Source organism: Trachurus trachurus, assembly GCF_905171665.1.
Source record: "Trachurus trachurus genome assembly, chromosome: 15".
NCBI classification, from domain to species: Eukaryota; Metazoa; Chordata; class Actinopteri; order Carangiformes; family Carangidae; genus Trachurus; species Trachurus trachurus.
Window position 1 is genome coordinate 30,424,621 of NC_139906.1, and position 27,000 is coordinate 30,451,620.

At 40.9% G+C, this 27,000-nt stretch overlaps 2 protein-coding genes across 3 annotated transcripts in view; one reads left to right on the forward strand and one right to left on the reverse strand.

Moving 5' to 3' along the window:
• rims1a (regulating synaptic membrane exocytosis 1a) overlaps nt 1-27,000 on the reverse strand; it is a gene marked incomplete at both ends in the record, with an annotated part of 116,490 nt that overhangs the window by 18,751 nt on the left and 70,739 nt on the right. The window contains 14 exons of one of the 2 annotated variants that reach the window (XM_083988492.1): nt 1,017-1,094; nt 3,860-3,919; nt 4,494-4,598; nt 5,743-5,908; nt 8,242-8,298; nt 8,636-8,783; nt 9,663-9,834; nt 15,661-15,791; nt 15,898-16,013; nt 17,548-17,594; nt 20,260-20,383; nt 21,794-21,893; nt 22,024-22,137; nt 23,376-23,416. In XM_083988492.1, the coding sequence (XP_083844618.1) occupies nt 1,017-1,094; nt 3,860-3,919; nt 4,494-4,598; nt 5,743-5,908; nt 8,242-8,298; nt 8,636-8,783; nt 9,663-9,834; nt 15,661-15,791; nt 15,898-16,013; nt 17,548-17,594; nt 20,260-20,383; nt 21,794-21,893; nt 22,024-22,137; nt 23,376-23,416 (1,459 nt within the window). Of the gene's footprint in view, nt 1-1,016; nt 1,095-3,859; nt 3,920-4,493; nt 4,599-5,742; nt 5,909-8,241; nt 8,299-8,635; nt 8,784-9,662; nt 9,835-15,660; nt 15,792-15,897; nt 16,014-17,547; nt 17,595-18,931; nt 18,950-20,259; nt 20,384-21,793; nt 21,894-22,023; nt 22,138-23,375; nt 23,417-27,000 lie in introns of both variants that reach the window. The other variant, XM_083988491.1, reaches the window with a different exon arrangement.
• Nucleotides 1-27,000, forward strand: part of asrgl1 (asparaginase and isoaspartyl peptidase 1) — a 122,242-nt gene that overhangs the window by 11,668 nt on the left and 83,574 nt on the right. The window lies entirely within an intron of this gene.

Here is a 27,000-nt window from a genome sequence, read left to right on the forward strand (position 1 = left end):
CCAGGTGAGCAGAGGTGTGAAAATAGTCCATTTGAACTTTTCTGTCAAGCATCATTTACACAAATTGTCCTGTCAAAAATGTGCACTGCTGCACTGTTGTCTTCTGGACAAAGACACACAGGTGATGCAGCCAGGAGGAGGAAGGAGCTACACAAGTCAAAGTCCTGTTCATTTCATATCTTTTATATCTTAAACAACTCTGGAGGAATCTGTTGGAGTATTGACATCATGCAGATCATGAAGTGGTCATGGTTAAAAAAAAATGTAATGAGATTAAAATGATTTTAAAGGATAGTTCAACATTTTGGCTAATTGGCCCATTGCCATAATCCCTATAGTCATAGCAGTAGGTTTGTTACCTTTAATTGTCGGTGTAAGCTATTTTTAGAACGGTAGAGCAGAGCCGTGAGCTGCTCAGAGCTACGCTACGGAGGCTCATGGAATTTTTTGGTTTCCCTCATAAAACTCATCAAATACACAATCCAACAACTCCAAAACGCTCTGGTGGACAAGTTGTGACCTGCACATTCACCACACTATGAGATAATAACGGAACGTTACCACGTTTTTGGATTGTGTATTTGATGAGTTTGATGAGGGAAACCAAGAAATCCTATTAGCCTCCGTAGCGTAGCTCTGAGCAGCTTGCAACTCTGCTCTGCCTTTCTAAAAATAGCTTGCACCGACAATTAGAGGTAGGGATTATGGCAATGGGCCAATTTGCCAAAATGTTGAACTATCCCTTTAAGTGTCACTAACAGTGTCAGAGGCTAAATATTGCACTGTAGAAAAAACTGATCACAAACTCAAACAAAATTGCTGTCCGCCAGTCAGTTTTGTGTGACTTCATAAAGCACAGCTCTGTGTTTTGTAGACATGGGCCTGTAAAGCCTCAATACCAAGGCTGTAATTGTCTATAGTAGCATCATTATAATAATTATATTTCAATGGGACTTTGAATGAGGTTATCTCACCTCTGGAAGAACTGTACACTGATCTCTAATCTGTGAACTTACCTGGTTGTGTGTTTGTGGATGCCGTTGAACAAAAGTGGCATCTTAGGTGGCAGTGTGTTACTGTGCCTAGTAGATCTCCTGATGTTAGCATGCATGTAGCAAACACAAGTAGGGAAAACAGGAGGAACAGGGAGAGGAGAAGAAAAACAGGTGTGTGGGAGCATGTGGACAACAGAAAAAAGTTCCACAGGGCAAAAGAACAAAGAAAACCCCACTTAACCAGTGATTTTATATTTACAGTTATATGTCATTTAGCTAATTGAAGATACTGTGTGGTAAGATTGTATTTAGTTTGGACCATCAGGTGGATTGAAGTCTATTATCATACTTTCAAAGTAAAGCAGGTTTCTTGTTAGAGAGCACGTCTTGCAAAAATCACTGGCTAAGCGTCTGTGGCTTTGCAGTGTGAGTAGCTACAACAGATATACAAGCATCAAAAGCTGCTTCTCATCTCAACTGACACTTCAAAACACTGTCCTCCTTCAAACACATCCGTGTGTGTGTGTATACAGTCCAAACAGAGGGTGTATCCAGCTCATGTTTCTATTAGAGAGGTGTAGCTGCATAGAGATAATATTATCTCTCTGCCTGGAAAATGACACATACAGACGTGCTTTCCAGAGTAGGATTTACCTCTCCGGCTGTGTGCTTCAACAGCAGCCTCAGACCCAAGTGAAGGTGACTGCAGTACATGTGATAAACCAATGATGAGTGTGTTGTGGAGCTTAGGGGTGTAACGGTACATGTATTTGTATTGAACCGATTGGGTACGGGGTGTTGGGTTCAGTACAGCGCTGAGAAGGGGTGAGTTTGGGTACAGAAGTTGTGTGTGTTTACAGTCCGCCTGCAGCTACACGTGCAGCCCGTTTACGTCCTGCTATCGCTATTGCTGCCGCTAGCGAGAAAACAGAGGCTTGAAGAGCCTTCCTGCTTGTAGGAGGAGTGGAGGTGGAGGTGGGGGCTGTGGCTCCTATCTCCTCTCTGTCTGTCTGTCTGCCTGTCCCTCTGTCCGTCCGTCCCTCCGTCTTTCTGTCTCTCTCTATCTCTATCTCTCCAACGGTTGCATCGTCAGCCAGCCGCTGTGGCATTTGCCCACATTGCCCTATGATCAGTCCGTCACTGGCTTGAACTGTTGGTGCTGCACTTTACATGTAAAAAAAAAAAAAAAAAAATTGTGTTGAGAAGTTTTTTTAAAATCATATTTTATGTTTTGTTTATTTGTGAATATTTTATTCATTGTAAGGCTTATTTTATATGTTTTGTTAATTTGAGAATAATTTATTGAACTTATTAGGCAGCACTTTACAACAGTATTAGATTTTTTTCATATTTTGTATAATGGTTTAGTTTAGCTTAAAGCAGAAGTAAGTGATATATTTGTGTTAATATAAGTCTTAAATAGTTATATCTTCCGACAGCAATCACTTACATAGAGTGTTTGGACTGAAACACGGGTCTCTCAGTCCCTCTGCTCTGCTCTGATTCGAGGAGAAAACATTTATCGTATCCTACAGTTTTTATCCAATGAGGAGAGAGAACGGCATGCAGGGCTGTGTGTGCAGCCAAGGGACGCCGTGAATGTGGTGACGTCGGGACGAGGACTGTTATGGTGCGTTCAAGGAAACTCGTAACTCCGACCTGTGAAGTTGTATCAGTTTGATCTGGTACGAGTTCACGGGTCGGAAGTTACGAGTGGCCGTTATAGTGACTTTCACAGGTAAAACAGGTCGGAAAAACACGAGTGGGTTGCCTGGAACGCTACAAAGTCGTAAGTTGTGACTTGAAGCTGTAATTTACGATTTCAAAAGCCTGCCTGGAACGCAGCATTAGCGAAAATGACCGGGTCGCTTACTTCTGCTTTAATAAGTTTATTTGTATCAGGGACAGAATGTACCTATAACATAACATTAGTAGGTGAGTAAAATATTTACATTTGACTAAAACATGTAAATTTGGTTTAGAAAAATTCCTAATAAACAACAAGCAAATTTATGTTTTGCATTTGGTTCTCTTACTGTACCGAAAATGAACTGAACCGAGACCTCAAAACCGAGGTACGTACTGAACCGTGATTTTTGTATCGTTACACCCCTAGTGGAGCTGTTTCAGGATGTGAGAACAGAGTGCAGAGGCAAGACCTATCATTCATTTAAATCAAACTGTGGCAGTGATGAGCTTGGCAGATTATCACTGGTCCAGTAGAAATTAAAGACCGTCTCTGTGACACAGGAAGTGGACGAGCAGCATCCTACAGTAACAAGCCGCCGTTGGCCTGGCTGTTGTGTAGAAATCTGCTCAGAAGCATCACAGCTTGAGTACAAGCGTGGTCCTGTGCTGCCCTCTAGTGGACCTGAGGCAGTACAACAGCTGACAGCTGCATCCTTCAGAGAGGAGACGGCCCACTTCATTTTACCTGCAATTATATAGCTGGAGCTAATTGAGTTTTTAGACCTCAGCCAAAACCAACAAAGCAACAATAAATCTGTCCCACTAATACGTCTGAGTGTGTTCATAGCCCTGGTTTGTCTTATCCCTTAGAGGAGGACAAAATGTGTGATCATTTAATCATCAAACCCCCAACAAACGCACAACATTTAGACAACTGAAATGATGTTCTCCTGATCATCTTTTACAGGTTTATCACACAAAAAGAATAACAAGATAGGTTACACTGCATTATTATACTAAAACATACAATAACAAATCTCATCACTCTTTGTATATAATAACTTCAATGACTGAATTTCAACAATCATGTTACTGTGAACACTACACACACAACTGATCCAGATCCCAAATCCAGAACCAAAATGTAAACAAACGTCATGATTGGCTGGTTTTACCTGGTGTGGAGGCACTCAGCACTTTTGCCTCGCATTGACTGGTGGATCATGATGATCTCACTGTCGTTACCATGGGGATGGATGACACATGAGGAAATTAACAACAGTCAAAAAACCAGAAGAGCAGAGGAAGAAGAGGGTGAATAGGAAAGAGAGGTTGTTGCTGATTGCTATACACACACACACACACACACACACACACACACACACACACACACACACACACACACACACACACACACACACACACACACACACACACACACACACACACACAAAATGCCAGATTTTTGCAACCAATCATTTCATGTTCACGTCTAAACATTTTCACCATCAATGAAAAGCTACTGCACCAAACTTGAGTCGAAGCCCAAAGAATTTTTTTGTGAAGAAGACAGAAAATGAAAGACAAAAAAGTAAATGGTAAATGAAAGACAATAATTTAAACTGCTTGATAAAATAAAGTTTGGTTTGCCCATGACAGTCATTCATACTTAACAGTGATCTGCACAAAGAGTTATTGTTTCATCCACGCACAAGTGAGCAGCTGTAACATACGGAAAATACAAAGAGACAAAGTTGTCTGACCAACAATGAAACAACTCTGAACAGACAGACGGCATCAGACACACACCTGTCGTCCAGGTACTCCTCCTCCTGGTGGCGACCTCTGGCAGCGTCATAGTAACGGGTTGGAGAACGAGAACGACGACTGTGAGGAAGCTCATCATCCAAACTCCTGCAAGAATGAAAGAAAAAGAAAGAAAGAAAGAAAGAAAGAAAGAAAGAAAGAAAGAAAGAAAGAAAGAAAGAAAGAAAGAAAGAAAGAAAAAAAGAAACTTCTGTCAGGTTTTGTGGTCAGGTGGTGTGTTAGCAGACTCTTGGTGGACTCATTTGGCTGGGCCAGTAAAAGCAGAGCCAGTAAAAGCAGCGCTGGCAGGACGGTGTGTTCTGCATCAGACAGACATTTCATTAGTAGATGGACTGTTTGCTTCCTTCCAACAAACTCTCTGTCTCCTGTGTTGCTTTTACCTCTTCCAAGTAGCCCTGTGTTTTCAGGCTGATATGAGGAATCATCATCAGACCTCAGGCGGTGCCACACACCACAGTCAACGCTCTCAGTCCTTTCTCATTGTGGCCAGTGGTGACAGTAACAGAGTACATTTACTTGAGTACTGTACTTCAGTACATATCCAGAGGATTTGTACTTTACTTGAGTATTAGATTTCTCTGGTACTTATTACTCTTACTTGAATACATTTCCAAGACAAATATTTTTACTTTTACTGGAGTTAATTTGTAGGAAGGCTGAGAAGTACTGGTTACTTTAGGTCTTTTTCTAAAATCCTATTGGACACAAGCTGTGTTTGTCAGAGAAGGAAACCCTAACCCCTAAAAGCAGCACATCAGTGCAGCTGCTTTCAAAGAGTTCATTCTCACTAACAAGAGTTAAAAGCTCCTTACATTCATTTAGAAACAATTAGAGTCATTCATTGATGTGAAAAATAAGAAATTTACTCGTACTCTTACTTAAAGTACATTTAAAAGCATGTACTTCTTAAGTACCTTTAAAAGCAAGTACTTTTTTACTCTCACTGCAGTAACATGTGGACTGAGCTACTTTTACTTGTAACAGAGTACATTTTTACCAGTAGTATTTGTACTCTTACTCAAGTACTGGGGTGGAGTACTCTGTCCCTCTCTGGCTGTGGCGTCAGAGAAGTGAGCACAATGAACCCATATTTGAGTTCATATGATGATGAGGGGTCAAACTTTGGTTCTGAAGGCATTTCTCAGCCTAAGATGAAGTGTATGGTTCACACTCTAAAGATTAGGAGTGTCACATTATGTCTCATGTCCTGTTGTCTCCAGCCAGGTCTCACCTCTGGGCGGGGACATTGGGTGGTCTGGACCGGATGCGGCCTTGCTCTTCGCGGTGCGGGGAGACGGAGCGGGATCGTACGTGATGTGCAGGCGTCCTCTGCTGGTCTGGCACCTCCAGAGTGGACGAGGACTCCCGTTGCCTCTCCCTGCTTCGCCCGTCTGCTGCTCGGTGGAAGAGGCCATGCACATACACACATTATAAATACATGTGAATGAGTGCAGAGAGATGTTAACATTATGTGGAAAAACTGAATCAATGTGTTTAATCATGACAAATAAAAGAGGAGATACTTATGCATTTGTCAAACCGTGGCTCTCCATGTGATAGTATTAGAGAGGGAATTATTTTTAGCATCAGAGCACAAAAAGCTAAATAGCTGAGGAGGAAGTGTGCTGTACATCCTTAAGCTTGAATAACAAAGCTCCAAAGTTACTTTATCGAGTTAAATGGCACCAAAACAATACAAATGTCCACCGCGGATCACTGGAATTCAACTGGACTGAATGACACAGGACCACTGCTGAGAGGTTCCTGTGAAAATAAATAAATCACCACATCCCTTACCAAAGGACAAATGATCTACAATTTAACTAACTGTTTGTGTAAAGGCTCATAATCAATAGTTGAAGAATGAAGCTAGTAGTAGTGCTGTAGTCCTCGAGACCGGTCTTGGTCTCAAGACCGGTCTTCTTGAGACCACATTTTCAAGGTCTCTGTCTTGTCTCGGTTTAGATCCAGTTGTTGATTTTTTTTTCTCGCTCACTTTGCTTCATGTGATCTAGTTCAATAACTTAAAGATCATTCAAACTTCTACAAAGTATCTGCTTGTGTAACCATCTGAAAGACTTGGTTGCACCAGTGTCACCAGTAGGAAGAGACTTCAGCAGGTTGTGTGTTGCTGTGTTCTTCTGTTCAGTCAAAACTTTGTTTCAATTAAATATGGTTTAGATTTGATATAAAATGTGCTTTTCTTTTTAGCTGAGCAATAATGTAAATATCAAGCCACAGGACTATTATCAGTACTGCTACTGGATACAGTTATAGTCTTGAAAGTGGTCTGGCATTGGTTTGGTCCCGGTCTTGGACTTGGGTCTCGTCCCCCCTTGGTCTTGGTCTTGGTCTTGACTCGGCCTCGACCCCCTCAAAGTCTTGGTCTTGACTTGGCCTCAGGTCAGGTGGTCTTACTACAACACTAGCTAGTAGTCTGCTGTATGACATCATGCTAGTAGCCTCCTAGCTCCTGACATGTAAACCCATTCTACACTATTCTAGATGACTACTAATAATAGGCTAGATATGCTAACATGTTAGCTTGCAGCCTGATAGCACTGAAGTTACTGCACAGCAACCACAACACAACAATCTGCCTCAAGGATACAGGCTATTCAAAGATGATTCTAAAAATAGCAACACACTTTTCATGACTGTGTGCTGTATTTTTAAAGTGTAGTAAAAAAAAATCTTCTTTTTTTTGGTTTGTGGCAGAACTAATCTCTGAAGATAAAAATATAAATAAAGAGGCTGATCAGCCTTGAAGAGATCTGAGCGACTGTGTCTGGGTTTTGTTGTGATTCCAAGGTCACTGGTTTCATTTCCCAAACTCAGTGTGGGCCATTAGCTTCACTTCACAAAGTGCTAGTGAGCTTTTTCATGTATTCCTGCCGTGCATGTTAAGTAAAACAAAAACTTGGTGAGAGTGATATATTTTTACATCCCTCCTTTTATCTCTTTTTAACTTGACTCTCATCCAAAGCCCAGACCAGTCCAACCCTCACGTACGGAGACAAAGACTCAGACTTTTACGGTACACAGATACACACAAACAACCAGCTGGGTTTCAACATGGCAGTGCTTTGTCTTATTTTGGAAATTCAACTTTATTTTAGATGAGACTCATCTGAGACAGAAGCATGGAGTCTGTATGATCTCTACCTTTCTACTATTTCAACATGTTGTCTACAAAGTTGACGGTGTTTCCCAAACATATCTGTATGTTAGACATTGAACATTGTGGAAGGCTTTGCTTTTTTTTTAAACTTGTATTTGTCTCTCTTATTTCTATTCTGCTGTATTTTTTTACAGTGTTTTTTTTTTTATTATTATTGTGATATGGATCCCCCTGGGTCTGAAATAAATAATGAATGAATGTGGTGACCTGTCTGCATTGATTCAAGAGAGAATTTGTGATTTATCAAAATGAATGTCTCATCTTCGTATAATCATCTTTGCTGACTATTGGAAAACAACATCAATAATTATGTCAAGTTGTCCTTTTTTTTTTAATTAGCTCATGAGTGTCACACATAATTGTACAAAAATATACAAAAGTACAATTATTATTACAAGATATTATCATATATGTGTAATCAACACAATATCAGTATTTCATTTTTTCTGCTGATGTTGCTGTTAATGAATGCACCAGAACACCACCACAAATGAAAACACGGCTCTGGGACACACTGCATTGTAACACTTGGAAACGGTCCCCACCCACCTTTAGACACTACTGCTGTAACCTCATCAAACTCAGGCTCTGTTACACGCTGAGAACCTAAACAGCCATAGACACACACACACACACACACACACACAGACAGACACAGATGTGTATACCACACACCACACACACACATATACGCATGCACACATCCAGGTACAAAGGGCAGGGTTAGGGAAGGCTGATGAAAACATTTGCATCTTCATACATGTTAGATTTCACTGATAATAAACCACACAGTCTTTTTCTCTCTTACATGTTGATGCAAGCATGCACGCACACTCACACACACACACAGAGGATCAGGAAATAGAATATATATATATATATATAGGAATATACTGACAAACGGATTCATGCACATGCTGCACACACGTAATCTCAGACTCACGCTGCAGCTTCTTGCCAGGAGGCTCGGCCTGTCGTCGGGGCAGGAACGGGGAGGGCCGGGGCAGCGGTATGGATGAGACATCGTGGGTTTGGAGCGGATACCAGTGAGGCTTGTCGTCCAGTAAGGCCGTCTCCAGCTCTATCAGGATCTGTTCAGGGCATAATCCACAGAGTAGATGAATATAAATGTTGTGCTACTGAAGCCCTACCCAGGATTATTATTATTAATAATAATAATGCATTTTATTTGGTAAACAGATGCTCACTTTACATTAGAACACAGCACAAAGAACAAACATATAGTGGCATGCAAAAGTTTGGGCACCCCTAGTCAAAATTTCTGGTAATGATGAAATGATCTCCAAAAGGCATAAAGTTAGGTCACGTTAAAATGTTAAAACTCGCTTCTGCAATATTTTAACAATATCAGTGTATTATTTTTGTTTTCTACAGTTTTAGAGTGAAAAAGGGAAACAAAGCAGCAGCCTGCAAAAGAAACCCAGGAGACTTGCTCTCAGATAACTTTGACCAAGGTATCAGACAAGATATTTACTATTAACAGGGAATATGGGAAGGAAATATGTCATCTGTAACTTTATGCCTTTTGGATATCTGCACATAACTGTGTTACATGGAATGAAGTTAGGATAAAATAAGTGAACTTAAAACATCAATTATGTCAAACATAATTGTTAAAGAGGGGACCCCCCTCAGCTTGTATTTTGGTTGCGAGTGGCCATCAATAATAAGTATTAGTGTAAATTAAGATTAAGTATAGGCTTCCCACTTATGTTGTGTATCTCCCCAATCCCTATCCCCTATTTTTGTGTTTCTGGTTTTCACTGTGTTGTGTTGCATTACAGCGGGGACACACCACTTTTATACTGAAGTCCTGTGTACAGTAGGTAACAACTGTGATACAGACCAACCATCACCATGAGGTGGCACAGGTACTAGTCACAAATATATGCTACAAAAGAGAGTACAGGAATGTTCAGTGTGTGTGTGTGTGTGTGTGTGTGTGTTACCTCTCCCATAAAGATGCTGTCTTCCTCCGGTGACCTGGGCTGGTCCCACACCGTCAGCTCCAGCATGTGGTTGCGGAAATCCCTGCGATGGACGTGAGTGTAGACGAAGGTCTGGTTCCACTTGGGCTCGCAGGTCCTCTTCACAGCTTTTGTCCTTCGTTTGCTCTTGTCGCTGTGTAAAACAACACAACACACACTCAGACAGGTCACTGGACTGACTTATATTGTTTATCCTGTGTATAAACCACAGAATCAAACCTTTCTACAATCACAGATCTATCTGTCCTTCAGTCATCTAAATGTGCTCCATGTAGTGACATGCAGGTTTGCTTTCATTTGTGTAATTGTTAAAGGGATAGTTCAACATTTTGGCAAATTGGCCCATTGCCATAATCCCTATAGTTTTACCTGTAATTCTCGGTGCAAGATGTTTTTAGAACGGCGGAGCAGAGCCGTGAGCTGCTCAGAACTACGCTAAGGAGGCTAATGGGATTTCTTGGTTTCCCTCATCAAACTCATCAAATACACAATCCAACAACTCCAAAACGCTCTGGTGGACAAGTTGTGACCTGCACATTCACCACGCTATGAGGTAATAACGGAACGTTAAGAGTTGTTTTCGAGCGGCAGTTTTTTGGAATGTAGTTCTGACGATGCATTTGCCTCTAAACAACTCTCGTAACGTTCTGTTATTATCTCATAGCGTGGTGAATGTGCAGGTCACAACTTGTCCACCAGAGCGTTGTGGAGTTGTTGGATTGTGTATTTGATGAGTTTGATGAGGGAAACCAAGAAATCCCATTAGCTTTCGTAGCGTAGCTCTGAGCAGCTTGCGGCTCTGCTCCGCCGTTCTAAAAATAGCTTGCACCGACAATTAAAGGTAACAAACCTACTCCTAAAACTATAGGGATTATGGCAATGGGCCAAATTGCCAAAATGCTGAACTATCCCTTTAACTACATGTGTATTTTATTGTTTGCAGCTTTTTGATTTATCTTCATGTTGTTCACTGTTATTTAGTAAGTAAATCATTGTTTAAGAAGCAAACCTGTCTCACCATACTGACATTTAAAAGTCTGTGTAAAAGCAGTCTATTGTTCTTAGTGCCATGGGGCAAATGCACCGAGGCACTGACCTCTACAGCTATGAAATAACTGCAGACCTCTGCGTGCACTTGTGTGCACAGATCACCAGTTATAAAAAGTAAAAACATGACACTGGTACAAAAGAACCTGGAGTGCACGCTGGAACTCCAGGACATGAAGACCAAGCCCCAGCAACGCGAGGCATGACTCTGAGGCCAAAGTCACTCGCACAGGAGAAGAAAGAGAAAGAGGAGCTGCACAAAAAGAGAATAGACTTGGAGGAGAGCTGGCTCAACAAGGAGAGACAGTGGTTGCTACAGACCAGAAGGATGGAGGAAGACATGCAGCGCCTGACCATGGAAAACAATGGGCTTCAGGAAGTGGCCTCCAGAACTGATAGAGAGGAAGCAAAGATAAGGAAGAAGGAAGAAAAGAGGCTCAAAGAGGAGATGAAGGAGCAGAAGAAGCAGGACAAGAAAGGAAAGAAAGGGAGGAGAGAGAGGAGGAAGAGAAAGAGGGAGAATGGCGTAAGAACCCCCTCCCACTTTCTAACCCCCACCCTCCACCCATTATCATCCGATTACCCCCAAATATTATATATGTATATATATGTATATATATATATATATACATATATATATATTATATATATGGTAACACTTTACTTGAATAGGTATTCATAAGATTGACATAAAGCTGTCATAACCATGACATAACAGCTGTCATAAACATCAATGAATACTTATGACAGCTGTCGTTAAGTGTCATTCAGTAAGTTATGTCACTTTTGATGCAAAGCTGACATTATTTGAGATGTCCTTGTTATGAGAACTTGACATCATTTTTAAAGTTTGGCAATTAGGTCTGCTATGACAGTTTAAATTGTCTTTATGTCAAGTTGTCAGAACAAAAACATCTCAAATAATGTCAACATTTTATATAAAAAAAACTAAAAATGTGCCTCTCCGGGGAAGGGGCCAGACAAAGAATGGTTCAAGAAGACCCCAAGCGAGTTCAGCCTGCGTGGAGGAAGTCCAGGGCACCAGTCTGTAACCAGACATTAGACCTAGTAGTTCAGGAAGACCACCACCCACAGAAGGAACTGCTGGTCAATGGGCCACGGCCACCCAGACCTGGGTGGCAGAGACACCGGCTCTGGGAACTTGGAACGTTCCGGCTCTGGGAACATGGAACGTGGCCTCTCTGGGAAGGAAGGAACCAGCGCTGGTGCTGGATCTGGTGGGCCTGACCTCAACACATAGCCTGGGTTCTGAATCCAGACTTTGTCCACGTCACCCACTCTAGCCTGAACATTCTGTGTACACACCATTATAATCTCAGAATTTCTACAAAAAATGATCATGTTTATTGAACAGTGATTAATTAAAAGTTTAAATGGACTGTAAAGTGGAATGAAAGTGTGCTGTAGCAATATATGTTTGAAAAAGTCTAATTCTGTCTGCCTCAGCCTGGGGTTTGTCTATCGTCCTGGCAACCCCCTCAAATTGCCGTGGCAACCTCTGAGCCTCAGGCCAGAGCCACAGCTGAGGTCAGTTCATTAATAAGGGACACCTCTGATATCACTGTAGTTAATCACTGTCTGACCCCTTTCTCCCATACATTTATATGACGTCTCTGTGAAACACAACCACACACACACACACACACACACACACACACACACACACACACACAAATGCCCACAAACAGGTTGACAGCTCCTTAATGTCAGTGCTCAGAGAAAGATGATTATTATGTGTCTGTCTGATTAGCTTTTTCTTGAGCTTAAAGAGGAACTAAGCAGGATTTTTTTAACCTTAATTAAAAAGCTTTGCAGTAATTGTGATAGTTAACTACATGACTTATGACTTGTGACTTGTTAGGAGTGAGAATGGAGGCTCTCTGTCTTCACCTGGCGTCTCACGGCTGAAAACCAACCTCCATTGTAGTACCTGGCGTCAGTAATCGCACTGACACCGGCGCAAATCGCGCGAGATTTGGACGGACCAGGAAGAGGAGCTTCTGCTACAAACAAGCTTGAAATATAGACTTATTCAATTTTTTTCAGAACAATTTCGCATTTCGGGGCTTCAATACAAGACGGACATTACATACGAGCAGCATGGAGGTATTTGGATGTTTTTTGGTGTGTCTTTTTGTTATGAAGACAGTTGGTATCCATTTGCAACCGTTATATGGACATGCACTGCTACGCCGAGACCCCCTGTAACTCAGAGAAGCCACGGAGGACTCTGAAACTTCTCCCAGCCCTTAGTCCACATGAGGGGGAGTAGATAATGAGTGAGCAATTTGAATTTTGGGTGAACTATCCCTTTAATACTACAATTTAGGTGAAAAAATATAATTGAAATAAAATTAGGATAAAATAGGTTTTAAAAAATGAAATATATATAAAAGGAAAATATAAATACATTTGTTTATGTTTTTAAAATGAAATGCTCTTTAAAAACAAATAAAATGTATTTTTTCTTGTATCATCTTGTATCTTAGGACCACATCATGGTCACATACTTGTTTGCTACAGTACAGTATATCAGTCTGACAGCTGTTAGCCACTAGCAGGATTAAAAGCAAAGAGAGTGAAGAGACGGATGAGATGTTGAAATGACAACTGATCAAACAGCAAAAGAAAAACCTCCCCCTGCTTACACTGCAGTCCTGAGTGTTTGATTATGATTAAAACAAAAGGTGCTCTGAGAACATGATTCAGCCTCCAGTGGGCCGTGAGCTGGAAGAGGCTGGAAGAGGCTGGAAGAGGCTGGAAGAGGCTGGGCTCTAATTAGGGTCCGGGCTGCTTCTTCTTCTTCCGCGGAAGTCATACTTCCCATGGCTGAAAAATCAACAAACCTTGCACAAAGGTCCAGTCCCATGCCAGATTTACTCAACTCCAAGGACATACCATTAAACATTAAAACATTAAAGACATTAAAAATTCCAACGGTAGATGCTACAGTTTTGAAACTTCACCACAATGTAGCCCAGATACTGCTAAAACTTTTGTCCACTTAAACTCATTACAAATCATAAAGTCCATCACTCTGTTTTTTTCAATAACTGTAAATCTCCTCCCACAATTTTTGCTCAATTGTCTCCAAACTTGCTAGAGAGCATCTTCAGACCGTCCTCCACAAAACTTGTTTCTCAGATTTTTGATTTATCAAAAAAAAATTGAGCCTACAGTGCATGAAAAAGTATGACTGTAAACAGCACTGTAAACATATACCATCCAATTCCTGCTAAATACATTTTCAATCTTCCTGAAAAAAAATGAGAATATTTTGGAGTCATGGTTGATGAAGTTTGGCATTAGTATTACCTGGGGACCTGGGGACCTCTGGAAATTTGTAATAATTGTGGAGGACGTCTGTGATCTTAATCCCGTGCGAATGCGCCATGTCAGTAATTTGTACAGTAAAAATTCCGACGTCCTGTGGTAAAACTAGTCCTGTGCGAATCTGCATCTCAGTAATTGAGGGGCATTTTTTGTTCTTCCCCGGTTGAAACCATACTGTACGGGTTGAAACATGGAGGCTGCGGTGGAAATTATGAGCGGCATTTTCGAAGGAGTTTTAGGTGCAAACACAGGCTCGTAAACAGGTCAGATCCATAAAAAGAGCGAAATTTAGGAGGATATTGAGATGGATGACGTGCAACAGGCTTAATACAAATGCCATGACGGCCCGTTATTGCGACAACTACACTGTTGCGAAGTCACGTCCATATATTGAATATCTTTGGTCACGTTGCTGCTTTGACATTTTCTTTACATTTGCTTCGCACATGGATGTGACAGCAGCGGATGTTACGACGTGCACACACAACTTTGACGTCATATCGGAGCCTTAATGTCAGTAAATTCGAGTAAAAATACAGACTTCACTTATCCCGTGCGAATGCACCGCAGGAAACACAGACGTGGGGGGGTCATTTACAAATCACCAGACGTCCCCAGGTAAAACTAATCCTGTGCGAATAGGGCTTTAGAGTGGTATTTTTAAACATCATATTTTCACTCATCATTAAAACAATTCACCAACATTCCCATGCTGTCAAGATAGAATTCATGTATTATCAGATTTTTGTTTAGTTAACAGAATTTCTGAGATTTTGACCATTTTTTAAACCTGCCATGACAACAGCTGCCCAGACACTGACTCCCTGAGTGGATAAATGAAGCTACACAGCAGGTCTCACTACCAGACAATTAGCTCAGTGAGTTAGGAGCTGGTTCTTGGTGTCAGAGGATGTGGGTTCAAGACCCAAGGAGGGAGTTGATGATAACACATCAAAATACCAGATGGTCTTTGTGAAACAAATGTACAGAATAGAATAGAATCTTACCTCAAAAGCTGACTTTTCTTTTTACTGTGGTTTCAAATCTGCCTGCACGACAGTGAATGGCTTACTCAATTTGTGAAGCCACCATAGCACTGCCACTTGCCAATTAGCTCAGTGCGATAGACAACGGTCTTTGGTTCTGGAAGTTGTGAATTCAATCCTCAACTGGTGCAAAATGAACATTATATGGTCAACTGTCCTGTCTTTCTATTCTCCTGTTTGTTGCTCAGAATTTGCCTACATTTGGCAAAAGGCAAGGCAAGGCAATTTTATTTGTATAGCCTGTTTTTACAAACAGTTTGTCTCAAAGGGCTTTACATGGCATCACAACAACATCCTCTGTCCTTAGACCCTCACATCCACTGAGGAAAAACTCCATGGAAAACCCTTTTAACAGGGAAAAATCGGAGAAACCTCAGGGTGAGCAACAGAGGAGGGATCCCTCACCCAGGACGGACAGACATGCAATAGATGTTGTTACAGACAAGCTAGCCCGGACCGACCCATGGCTATAGTTCTCTACAGGACTTCCTGTGCAGCGCTGGTTGGAGTACCTGCGGTCGGGGAGGAAGTACATTTTGACGTAGGGGCTCCGGGGTCGCCCGTCAGGCCGCAGCGGAAGCTCCACAGCCTGTAGCACGTTGACTATCAGCTGGTGACCCACTTTGTCGTAACACAGCTTCACCTGAACCGGAGACAGAGACACATATACATACAATTCTGATGCTAAACAACAACAAAAACAAAGCAACACATGAACAGCATACCACAGTGAGAGCACAGGGACTCACCGAGAGCTGCCCTGGCATTAACTGCGGAGCGTCTTGGAGCATCCCGGGACTGGAGGGAGATAGGACATTTAAGGACGGTCTCTCCATCTTCTGTGACTCAAAAGAACTGGAACCTGCTATGAAGACAAACAAAGACATACCGTTTTTTAAACCCCAGGAGAAGAATGTCGGGTGTCACACAGAGGGGACAAGAAGTCACAAGAACAGAGACAAAATGTGTCGTCAGGAGTCAGAGGAAGAAGAGTGGAAAGGTAATCAAGTCCAACTCTAAAAATGAAGACTGTGTTCATATTTACATTACAATATCCAGCATAGAGAACACTAAGACTGTTCCATAGCTCACCTGTCAGGATGACAAATTACCAAGCTTCTGTCCTACTTTGAGTCCAATGGGCTCTTGTTTAGAAATACTGAGGCCATGTAAACCACATTTGTAGTAGTTATGCATTTAACTACACCTCCCTCCCTCCCTCACCTACCCAGGGACTGCAGATGGAAAGTAGCTACGAGCAAAATCTGGTACAGGCATCTCTTTCGCAGGTTAATGTATTTTGTACATGGTCTCTGATATAAATAATAAAAAATAAAAAAACATATAAAAATAAATAAACCTAAAAAAGGCTGGCTATTTCTCTTTATGTGAAGGCTAGTGCTTCTTATTTCATTTCTATCCTTTCCGTACAGCTGTGAGACTGGTATTCATCTACACTACCAGTCAAAAGTTTGGACAGTGTTTTTTCTTCATTTTCATTACTTTCTACATTGTAGATTCATATTGAATTCATCGAAACTATGAAGGAACACGTGCAATTATGTAGTAAACAAAAAAGTGTTACAGGGATGCCATTATCCCTAGTCATAGCAGAAGGTTTTCGAGGTAAATTCATGCAAAACTGCTGATGCGCATTCCTGTTGGGGGCAGTTTTTCAGCAAGCAGTCTCTGCATCTGTCTCGTGACGTTCTTGACGCTCTGGTGGACAAGTTGTGACCTGCACATTCACCACGCTATGAGCTGCAGTTTTTTGGAATGTAGTTCTGACGATGCATTTGCCTCTAAAACAACTCTCGTAACGTTGTGTTATTATCTCATAGCGTGGTGAATGTGCAGGTCACAACTTGTCCACCAGAGTGTTGTGGAGTTGTTGGATTGTATATTTGATGAGTTTGATGAGGGAAACCAAGAAATCCCATTAGCCTCCGTAGCGTAGCTCTGAGCAGCTTGCAGCTCTGCTCTGCCGTTCTAAAAATAGCTTGCACCAACAATTAAAGGTAACGAACCTACTCCTAAAACTATAGGGATTATGGCAATGGGCCAATTTGCCAAAATGTTGAACTATCCCTTTAAGTTTTCAGCAAACTGATGAAGTGGTGGAGAGCCGGTCGCCACACTTATTACACACAGTGGAGGTGGGGGCAGAAGTGGCAAAATTTCCCAAAATAAAACAACAGGAAGTGTAAATTAGACAAAACAAAGAATTATATATCTTTTCATTCTCTCTCTGCGGCCCGGTACTGGTTCCCAGCCCGGTAGTTGAGAACCCCTGACCTAAACTAGCCCATTAACTGTAAGACAGATAATCAGCCAGAGAGAACTGCAGATCGACATACACATATACAGAGATGCCTCGGCATGCCACGGGAGATACCTACTAGATTCTAATGGAGGGTGGGACGTGTCGGGGATTCTTGGGATATCACTGAAAAAGAAGCAGCAGAGACAAATGTCAGTCATTCTCTTTCCAACATCACACTGGATTTAATCAAGTTAGTAGTGTTGTTGATGCACAGGCACACATGCATATTAATGTAGGAGCAGTTCGCCGGAGGAACGTAGCATCGTAAATAAAAGTTGTCTGAGACTCAGAACTGATGTTATGTGATTAAAAAGAAGCAAAAGGGCAGATGTGAATAGAGCCAAGCTCTTCTCATGACTGCAGTGTTTCCCACACTCTGTCAGCTGTTTTAGTCTGGCCAATCATCATCTGAGAGGAGAACCAATACAGTAGGTTTCTGCCCACACAGTAGCTCAGGTCTGTCCACACCCATGAGAAACACCCAGAATCCATTGTACCAGCTTCATGTAATATCGAGAAAGCATGGTAATCTATGTAACGCTTATCAGTGCGTTTTGTTAATAGAAATGTTTTAATTTTTTAAAAAGTGGGAAGGTTCAGTGTTTTAACTTAGTGACCCCACCACAGAGATCTGCAGAGTGTTTGATTGGTTACACATGAACAGGATGTAGAGTGTTTGAAATTCACTATCACACAAGCAATAGTTCAACATTTTACAATCATTCACTTTATTTATGAGTTAAATGTCTCAAGTACAAAGCTGGTGTCAGGATGTGGTTAGCCTAGCTTAGCATTCATTAGCATACATCATAGAGGTAGCCAGGCTAGTTGCATCCCAACTCCAGCTCTGTTCTTAACATGAAAACATGTGATTGACATCCAATTTATAATTTCACTCTCTAAAATGTTGAACTATTTAAACTGTTGGTATTTTAGCTTCCGATTTGAGGTTCAAACATTAAACTGATAAGTGTTTCATGGACCCTCGGCTGCCTTGGAGCCCATTCCAAAATAAAAATAAAAAATGAAAAGATGTAAGTAAAATAAAATAAATTCCGCTTGCTTTATGAATCCCAATGTCCCAACCCCAAACCAAGGGATTAAGATTAGAGCAGAAAGGAGCATTTTGATTTGATTTTACTTTGGGATCCTCAAACTTTTCCTGGGGTAAAAGAGAGGGATCCCAGCCACTGCTTAAGAAGCTTGCAAAAAGTAATGCTACATTGATGGATATTTCCTACTGGCCATTTTGCATCCGTTCAAGTCAATTTAATTTAGTTGGAGATGAATTAAGAAAAATTTCATTAGCTTTTCAAAAAGCCAATATTTGCATCAATTGGCATCTTGATTAAGAAACTTCAGTTTTATTTCAAGATGCAATATGGCACCAGGAAAACCAAAACTGTTTCCATATGTGTGAGAGGATTAAGGGTTCCTAATAAAATGGGCAGATTACTTACTGATATTTTCTACACACCCTTCGTGAGTGTTTGGAGAGAAATTAATACATTCAACTTTTTCATCAAAGAGCAAATGAGATTCAATCCTAAGAAAGGCTACAATACCTTAAAGTCATTACTGCATGTCTATAATACTGAAGCACATTTGGTGCTCCATGACAGAGACTTGAAGTATCTTCGGCAATAACATCATTTATTTGGGATTATCTGATCATACACCGAATCTAAAATAATTTTTGGTTTGATCTGATCAATGTACTGCATGTCAATTAGAATTTTCCATTTGATCCCTCAAAAGATGTGTAAAATGACATTTAACTGCAATTAATCATTTTCCAGGTCTGTAATGCCAGTAACAGAGAACTGAAAAATGTCTTTTCACATTCCCTGTACTGAATTACTGCTATGTAATTTATGGGAGATTGAGACAAACTCAAGTTAGCATATTTTCATTTGATACATTTCAATACTAGCAAAAATTAGTCAGTGCACAGCTGGTGAGCTGAACATGCAAAATGTGAAAATGTGTTTACAGGTAAAGAGATAATTAAGATTTTCATGATAAATGAATATGTTCTTAAATTTCCTTTAAAATCCCCTTTATTTCTATTTACTAAATAAGTACATAAAGGCACTGTGAAATAATGAATGAACACTGTTTTAAATATTTGTACACAATTACAACAACTGAATGTCTGTATGCTGTCTGGAAATGAATAATCTGGTGAAAACCACATCCATGGCAGTTCTCCATCATCAATATTAATAGCAATGTTTTCTTTACAGTAAAGTTGTAAAGGATGAATGTAAGATAGTTTCAAACTGACACAGTCAAACTACAAACACCTACAGTAACTGCAGTGACTAATGTGTTCGCCACCATCTTGGCATCAGCCTAAAATATCTGCTGCAGCCACTTCCTGTCTTTAACAGCTGATTTTATTGGGTCAATAATAACTCACCTTACACCATCCTACAATTAAACGTGAGTGCTTTTTTTTAAAGGGGACGTGTGAGACTTAATGGAAAGCTCCTGTTCCAAAAGCTGGCAGCCCCCAACAGCAGGTAATGGCTGGGTGTCTGGAATATTGTGAATGCAGTCACACGGTCAGAATACAAATACACGTCCCTGTCTTCTGTCTTACCTGAGGTCAGCCAACTCTGACTCAGACCCCCAGTCAGCACTGCCTGCTTCAGCAAAGGTTAACTTCAGTGCAGCATGCAGGTTGGTGACTGATTCATAAAACTAAAGGTTTACATTACCAGCAATAACAGCAAAGAAAAGGGGGCACCAATAGTGTACGGGATCTGTTTTATTCCTGACTTACCCAATAGGCCTGGATACCACCAGCTCCACTTGAGGCTCAGCTTGAGACTCCAGGATGATGTTGTAAACCTCCTTCATGGTCGCCCCTGGTAACAGCTTCCCGTTCCATTGCAACACCTCGTCTCCTGAAAGCGGACAGGACGGTTGGCCGTGAGTCAGAAAATCAGGTTTTAAAAAGATAAATCAAAGCACATGGCCAGGGGTATTCCTATATTTCTTATTATATAATATTTTGTGAGAATAAAACTAATAATTGATTAATTTCTTCATTGATTTCTTTGACTTTTGACTTCCCTTCACATTCAAATATAAACTTCTGGACATTGTAGTTGTATTAAATGCTATTCAAACAGTCCTCTGAGGGTAGGGTCTTTGGTGAGCTTGTGCATGCTGGACTGAAAATACTAAAAGTAAACTACAACGATCAACTTATTATTGTGTATGTAGTTTGTTAAAGGGATAGTTCAACATTTTGGCAAATTGGCCCATTGCCATAATCCCTATAGTTTTAGGAGCAGGTTTGTTAATTTTATTTGTCAGTGCAAGCTGTTTTTAGAATGGCAGAGCAAAGCCGCGAGCTGCTCAGAGCTACACTATGGAGGCTAATGGGATTTCTTGGTTTCCCTCATCAAACTCATCAAATCCACAATCCAACAACTCCAAAACGCTCTGGTGGACAAGTTGTGACCTGCACATTCACCACGCTATGAGATAATAATGGAATGTTACGAGACAGATGCAGAGACTGCCCCAGATGGGAACGCGCATCAGCGCAACCCTAACCCTTTGAATTTACCTCGAAAACAACTCTGTCTCGTAACGTTGCGTTATCTCATAGCGTGGTGAATGTGCAGGTCACAACTTGTCCACCAGAGCGTTTTGGAGTTGTTGGATTGTGTATTTGATGAGTTTGATGAGAAACCAAGAAATCCCATCAGCCTCCGTAGCGTAGCTCTGAGTAGCTCCCTGCTCTGCTCCACTGTTCTAAAAATAGCTTGCACCGACAATTAAAGGTAACAAACCTACTCCTAAAACTATAGGGATTATGGGCCGGTGCATATTCTCATTTGCCCAGGTCATAGTATTTCAAAGGAGGTTAGACCAGTCCCAGCCTGGTCAGTTGCGTACATGAACTGATGAAGCCTCTTGGATGAGAGGTGAAACGTCTTCCTAGACAAATAACTAAGTCCAGTTGCTTTCGATTTAACCTCCTTTGAAAAAAAAAAAAAATATATATAGGGATTATGGCAATGGGCCAATTTGCAAAAATGTTGAACTATCCCTAACAATGAGAACAATCGTATTATACTTTTATACTTAGAACAGTGTTAAATTTGAAAACTAATTCAAAACTAATAATATAAATATTTATAGATATATGACATCCCATTGTGTTCATTAAAACTGACTTTTTTGGCCATTTACACCTTTAGGACACCACACCCTCTGACACACTTTGAAAGGCATCTTATTTAAATGACTTTGGCTTTCTGAGGGGCTGTAAACAGCGTGGCTGCTGTGACATGACGGTTTACCTGCTCTAAGATGTCCCACCACGTCAGCCAGACTGCCCTTCTTGACTTTAGTGATGAAGGCACCTAATCTCCCTGACTCTGTTACTCTGCCTCCCACCACCTAAGGAAGACAGAGAGAGAGAGAGAGAGAGAGAGAGAGAGAGAGAGAGAGAGATTAGTGTCATGACCATCATATCACTGGTAGACATAAGTACTAGTTGTCGACTGTGTTCTTCAGGCCCTGCTCTGACCTTTAACCCCAGCAGAGCCCCGGCTTCTTTAGGCATTGCAGCGCTCCTCTTGCTGAGTGTGATTCGTCCAATTTGATGGTCTCCTTCTTTGGATGGCTGCCAGGTTACAGGATGCTGCAACACAACAAGACACTCAGAAGACATACCGGCAGCCTGAAGTTAACTTCACTTTTTTACCAGCCCTAATTTTTGGTGCCTAAAATAAAGATGAACAACTCAGAAAATGCATAAGAATGGTTCTTGAACTTACAGAATACACATATATTTATAAACCGTCTTTGCTTTTATCCTTCAAGTAGTTCAACAAGAGAACTGTTCTCATTCATTCACTTTCAGGCAGTTTCCACACATACTGGTGCAAAAATGACACATTGTTTCATTTTTCAGCTCATACGTTTCACGTTTACACACGTTTTTTTGTTTTTTTTCTCTGGTCCAAACTATCACGGATGTATTATGGTCTGTACGTGGCATATGAGCGGCACCACTGTCAGAGCGTCACGTTTCCATGACAACTGACGGGAGAAAGACACGTGGAACGTCATGTTTATGAGCTCAGACCGTGGCAACACCGAGCAGTTGGAGCGGCTGGAGGTCTGGAAACGGGCCGCGAGCTCGACTGGAGCCGAACCGAGACCACGCGCGTGCTCAGGCGCGCGTATAATGTCCGCTCCAGTCCCGACAGCACTGTCAATTAAATGCAATAAAAAGCCCAAAAAAATATACTTAAAAAAAAAAAAAAAAAGTTACCCACATGTGGCGTGTTGGCGGGTGCCAATTTCATGCCCTGCATACCGGTATATACAAACATAAACAACATGCTTTGCTTATTTTTGCACGTTTGCAAAAGGAAGCAAAGTAATAGAAAGTGGAAATATTAACAGTGCAGTAATGATGTTTTTTTTTTTTTTGATGATGATGTTTTGGTTTCAGTAAAGTGTTTTACAGTCTAGTCTGTTTCCCACGTTAAGGTTTTGCTACCTTCATCTGGGAACAGCTGGATCACACAGCACTAAAAGCTGCAATAGTCTGCAGCATTTTCCGAGGAATAAATTAGCTTAAGTTTGCTCACAGATTGATTTAACACAACAGCCACTTAATATTAATTTTGTAAAAGCCTGCTGTTATAAACACCCAGGGTCTGGACGGGTTTTTTCCTGAGGAAAAGCACGTGAGATGTCATACATTATTTTACATTAATTGATTCTTTGTAAAAAAAAAAATTTTTTTTTAAAAACAGAAGAAAGAGGTACAGCATCTAGCAATGTACTTTACATGCATCACAACTATTTCCTTTTCTTTCATTTGAAAAACCTAAAACACAGCAAGAAAAAGACAAAAGAGTGACTTACATGCCACACAGTGGGGTCATGAGGATAACACTCCCAGTCACCTGCAAGAGAAGAGACACCAACTCAGACACCATGTCAAAAAAAAACTTCCTTCACATCCTCTTTGTCCAGGGACACACACACACACACACACACTCCCACACCGATGCATACAGCAGAAACTGTATACACAGCACATACCAGCCTGAGTCCTCCTATACACAGCTCAGCCAAATGTGGGGGCTCTTCAGAAGGTATTTGTTTACAGTGAAGAGGGTTAAGTTTACTGTATTGAATATTCAGGCCTGGGCTAGAATTAGAAATTTATCACCGCAGCGGCAGCACTCGGGCTCAAAGTAGTCCGCCGAGGCAGCGATGATACCAAAGGACAGTTAAGCCTTTAGAAATGCTCGAAATCCCTCCCAGATATTTTACAGATTAGATGTTGTGGAATCACTCCAGGGCTTCACAGTGATGTAAGGCCAAATAAAAAGCTGTAAATGATGATGTGTGATGACCTCATGCTGATGGTTAACGTCTAATAGAGATGCAGAAAATCAACACAATAGTTTATCTTTATTTCTTTTTCCCCCGTCTATGATTCTGTATTTATTTATGCTCATATTGACAGAATTTGATTATGTATAAATAATAATCAAACTGTAGAAACAGTCATTATTAAAACATCCTGTGTTATAGCATAAAATTCATTAAATCTGTCATTAAAATAATATTTACATATTATGTCTTCATTTAAATGCTTTTTATTTCAACATTTGATCAATTCTAAATTTTTCAATAATTTGAAATATCTAAACATTTGATGAAAAGCTTTTAAATCTTAGTTTTGTTATTACAATTACGGTTATGTTTGCATCAAACCTCTGCTAACACACTACAGCAGGTCAATAGGAATCTAGAATTGTTATGCCTCTCTAAATTATTTATCTAAATTGCTGAATAATACATGTCACTTATTCAGCATAAAAAATATTTATTGATTTTGGAAATAGTTTTTATATAACAATCCAAACTCACTGTCCACTTAATATAATAGGTCTGAATAATTGAGCAAAATATTAATAAAATCGCAATATGACTGAGTGTAATATCCAAACAACAGAAACTGCACTTTTAAAATGAGTCACACGTTCAATAAATGAAGCACTGTGGTGCTCCAGAGAATCTCTGACCCATTAAACTAGATATAAAGGAACATGACCACAGCAAAAATCACATCATTATCATTGTGATATTTTTCTTAAGTGGAAATGAGATGATAAAAATCACCACAGTGACACTATCTGTCAAAATAAGTGTAATATGATTTTCTTTGATATTGTTCAGCCCTGCCAGTAACTAACATTTTCCACAGCTTTCAGATATTCAGCCGTCATTAGTGGATGGAACCTGCTAAAGCTCTTTAAATTAAATAGTACATGAATGCTATGGATCCATCTCAGTGACAACAGCATGATACACTCGACAGCTTTGGAGAAAAGCTTGTGTGTGTATTTTGAGTAGAAAGTGTTTTGCTAAATATTAATGAATAAGATCATATTATTTGATAGAGGGCAGAGTTTCATTGTCAGATCAATAGGTGTTTTGTAATGATAAAGGTGCATGTATGAAAACACATTGATTTCTCTCAGTATCAACTGTCTGCTGCAGGATATTTTAGACAATCAGACATCAATCAGACAAATGTTATCAATGCATATCAATCCATCTCCTGAGTCAGTCCAAAAACACAGCCTCCTCTGTACAGAAGGGCCGGGGGGGGGGTGGCGTTGGGATGTGTGCGGGACTCCAACGACACTGTTATGACACAGAGTAAAACAGAGCCAAGTGTTCCTAGGAGCCAGGAGGCAATGAGGTTAATGAGTTGTGACAACTTATAGTGACATTATGTAATCTTAAAGCAAACGCTCTGACGACAGACAACCGAGCTCTCAGTTTCATAACTCAAGCGTGAACATAATCCTGTGTAGTGGGTGGGCCACATGGGTGAGCGTGTGCGGTTTTTTTTTTGTGCTACACATACAAGGAAGAACCCTGTGAAAGCCACCGCTGTGCCAGGACACCATGTGGTGTCACCTGTTACTGACTGGCTGCTACAACATTCAGAAAACTCACACTGATGTCGTTTTGAGAAGTTTTTAACTAGAAGAATGAATAGTGTGTCATTTCTGAGAGATTCCCCTCCAATCCTTGGAATCTTGTTGCTCCTGACAAGCACATCACAAATGGGAATTCATTTGGATCCATGTAACATATTAGTACTATCATTGACTGTTTAGCTACTTAACTCCTCTCAACAACAACTGTCCATCATCTTGTAAAGAGCAGGAACAAGATCCAGCACCTCTTAATTTTGGCCTCCCTGTGTTCCGGTACTTAATTGGGCAGCTCTCGGCACCTCTCATAAAATTTTTTTTTTTTTTAAATGTTTAAAATAAAATAATAATATGTATTAATTTACAAATCCCCATAATTCCATGTTGTTTATTAAGATTTAACGTCATTTGAAAGAGTCGGAGATCTGTTGAAGTTGACGCACTGATCGGGCCGTACCCTATATAGTTTCGCTTTTACCGCGCGCGCACTGCTGCACTCGTCTCTCTCTCTCTCTCTCTCTCTCTCTCTCTCTCTCTCTGCCTGTGTGTGTGCGTGAGCGAGATGAATGAACGAAACGATATTGCCGAAAAATGTATTCGTGGCGGACGTAATTTATTTGAAACTGTGGGAACACTGGCCGGAGCAACAGGCGGGGACCCTGGCATCAGCCCGCTGACAGCAGGGAGATTCAGAAGAAGAGGAGAGGCAGTGAGTGGAGAGTAGTGTGGGACGTCCAGCGACAGGTCAGGGATGGGATGCACAACTGTTTGGACAGCAGCTCAGTTCAAGGTGAAGCAGACTTACTATCCCTGGCTTCGTATGGAAAATTCAGGTTTTGCTGCACAACTGAGCTGAGCATACTGGCCGCCGTGCCAATCTTTGAATAATAGGAAGATTTGTGTAATTTTTATTATAAGTTTTTTTTTTTTGTTTGTTTGTTTGTTTTTACAAGTTAGACCTGTTGAGAAGATTCCTGACTGTAAAGCACCGCCTGTGGTGATGTGGGCATTTGCCTGTGCTGTGCAGAGTAGGCTATAGCCTAAAATAATTTTAAGTTATCGTCATAACAAGCTTAGCCTATTACTTGAAATTAAGGCTTGTCCCACAGCATGGCATGTCCGCCGTCATCAACGCCCCCCCCCCCCCCCCCCCCCCCGACGTGCGCCGTCCGGGACCTGTGCCTGTCTCGTCATCCCTGAACTGTCATATGTACTTTGCGTTCCGACACCTTATGATTTACAAATGAAGCACTGGTAAAGAGTATGGTAGGCCTACATTCTATTCCCTCTAATCTTTCAAAACCAATTACCGATCATCTGTCTACAAAAACAACAGCTATATAACTTTAGCAAATGTCCAAAGAAATTACTCTACAGTACAACTTACTGGTGGTGAAGTTAGTTTGTGCTAAAAAGTTCTAACAATGTTCTACCATTACCAGAAGCATCCCTTTTGTTACCATGGAGAAGCAGTAGCCTCTCAGTTGTACAGGCTGTTGTACATCCACCTATGTTTGTGCCAAATGTTT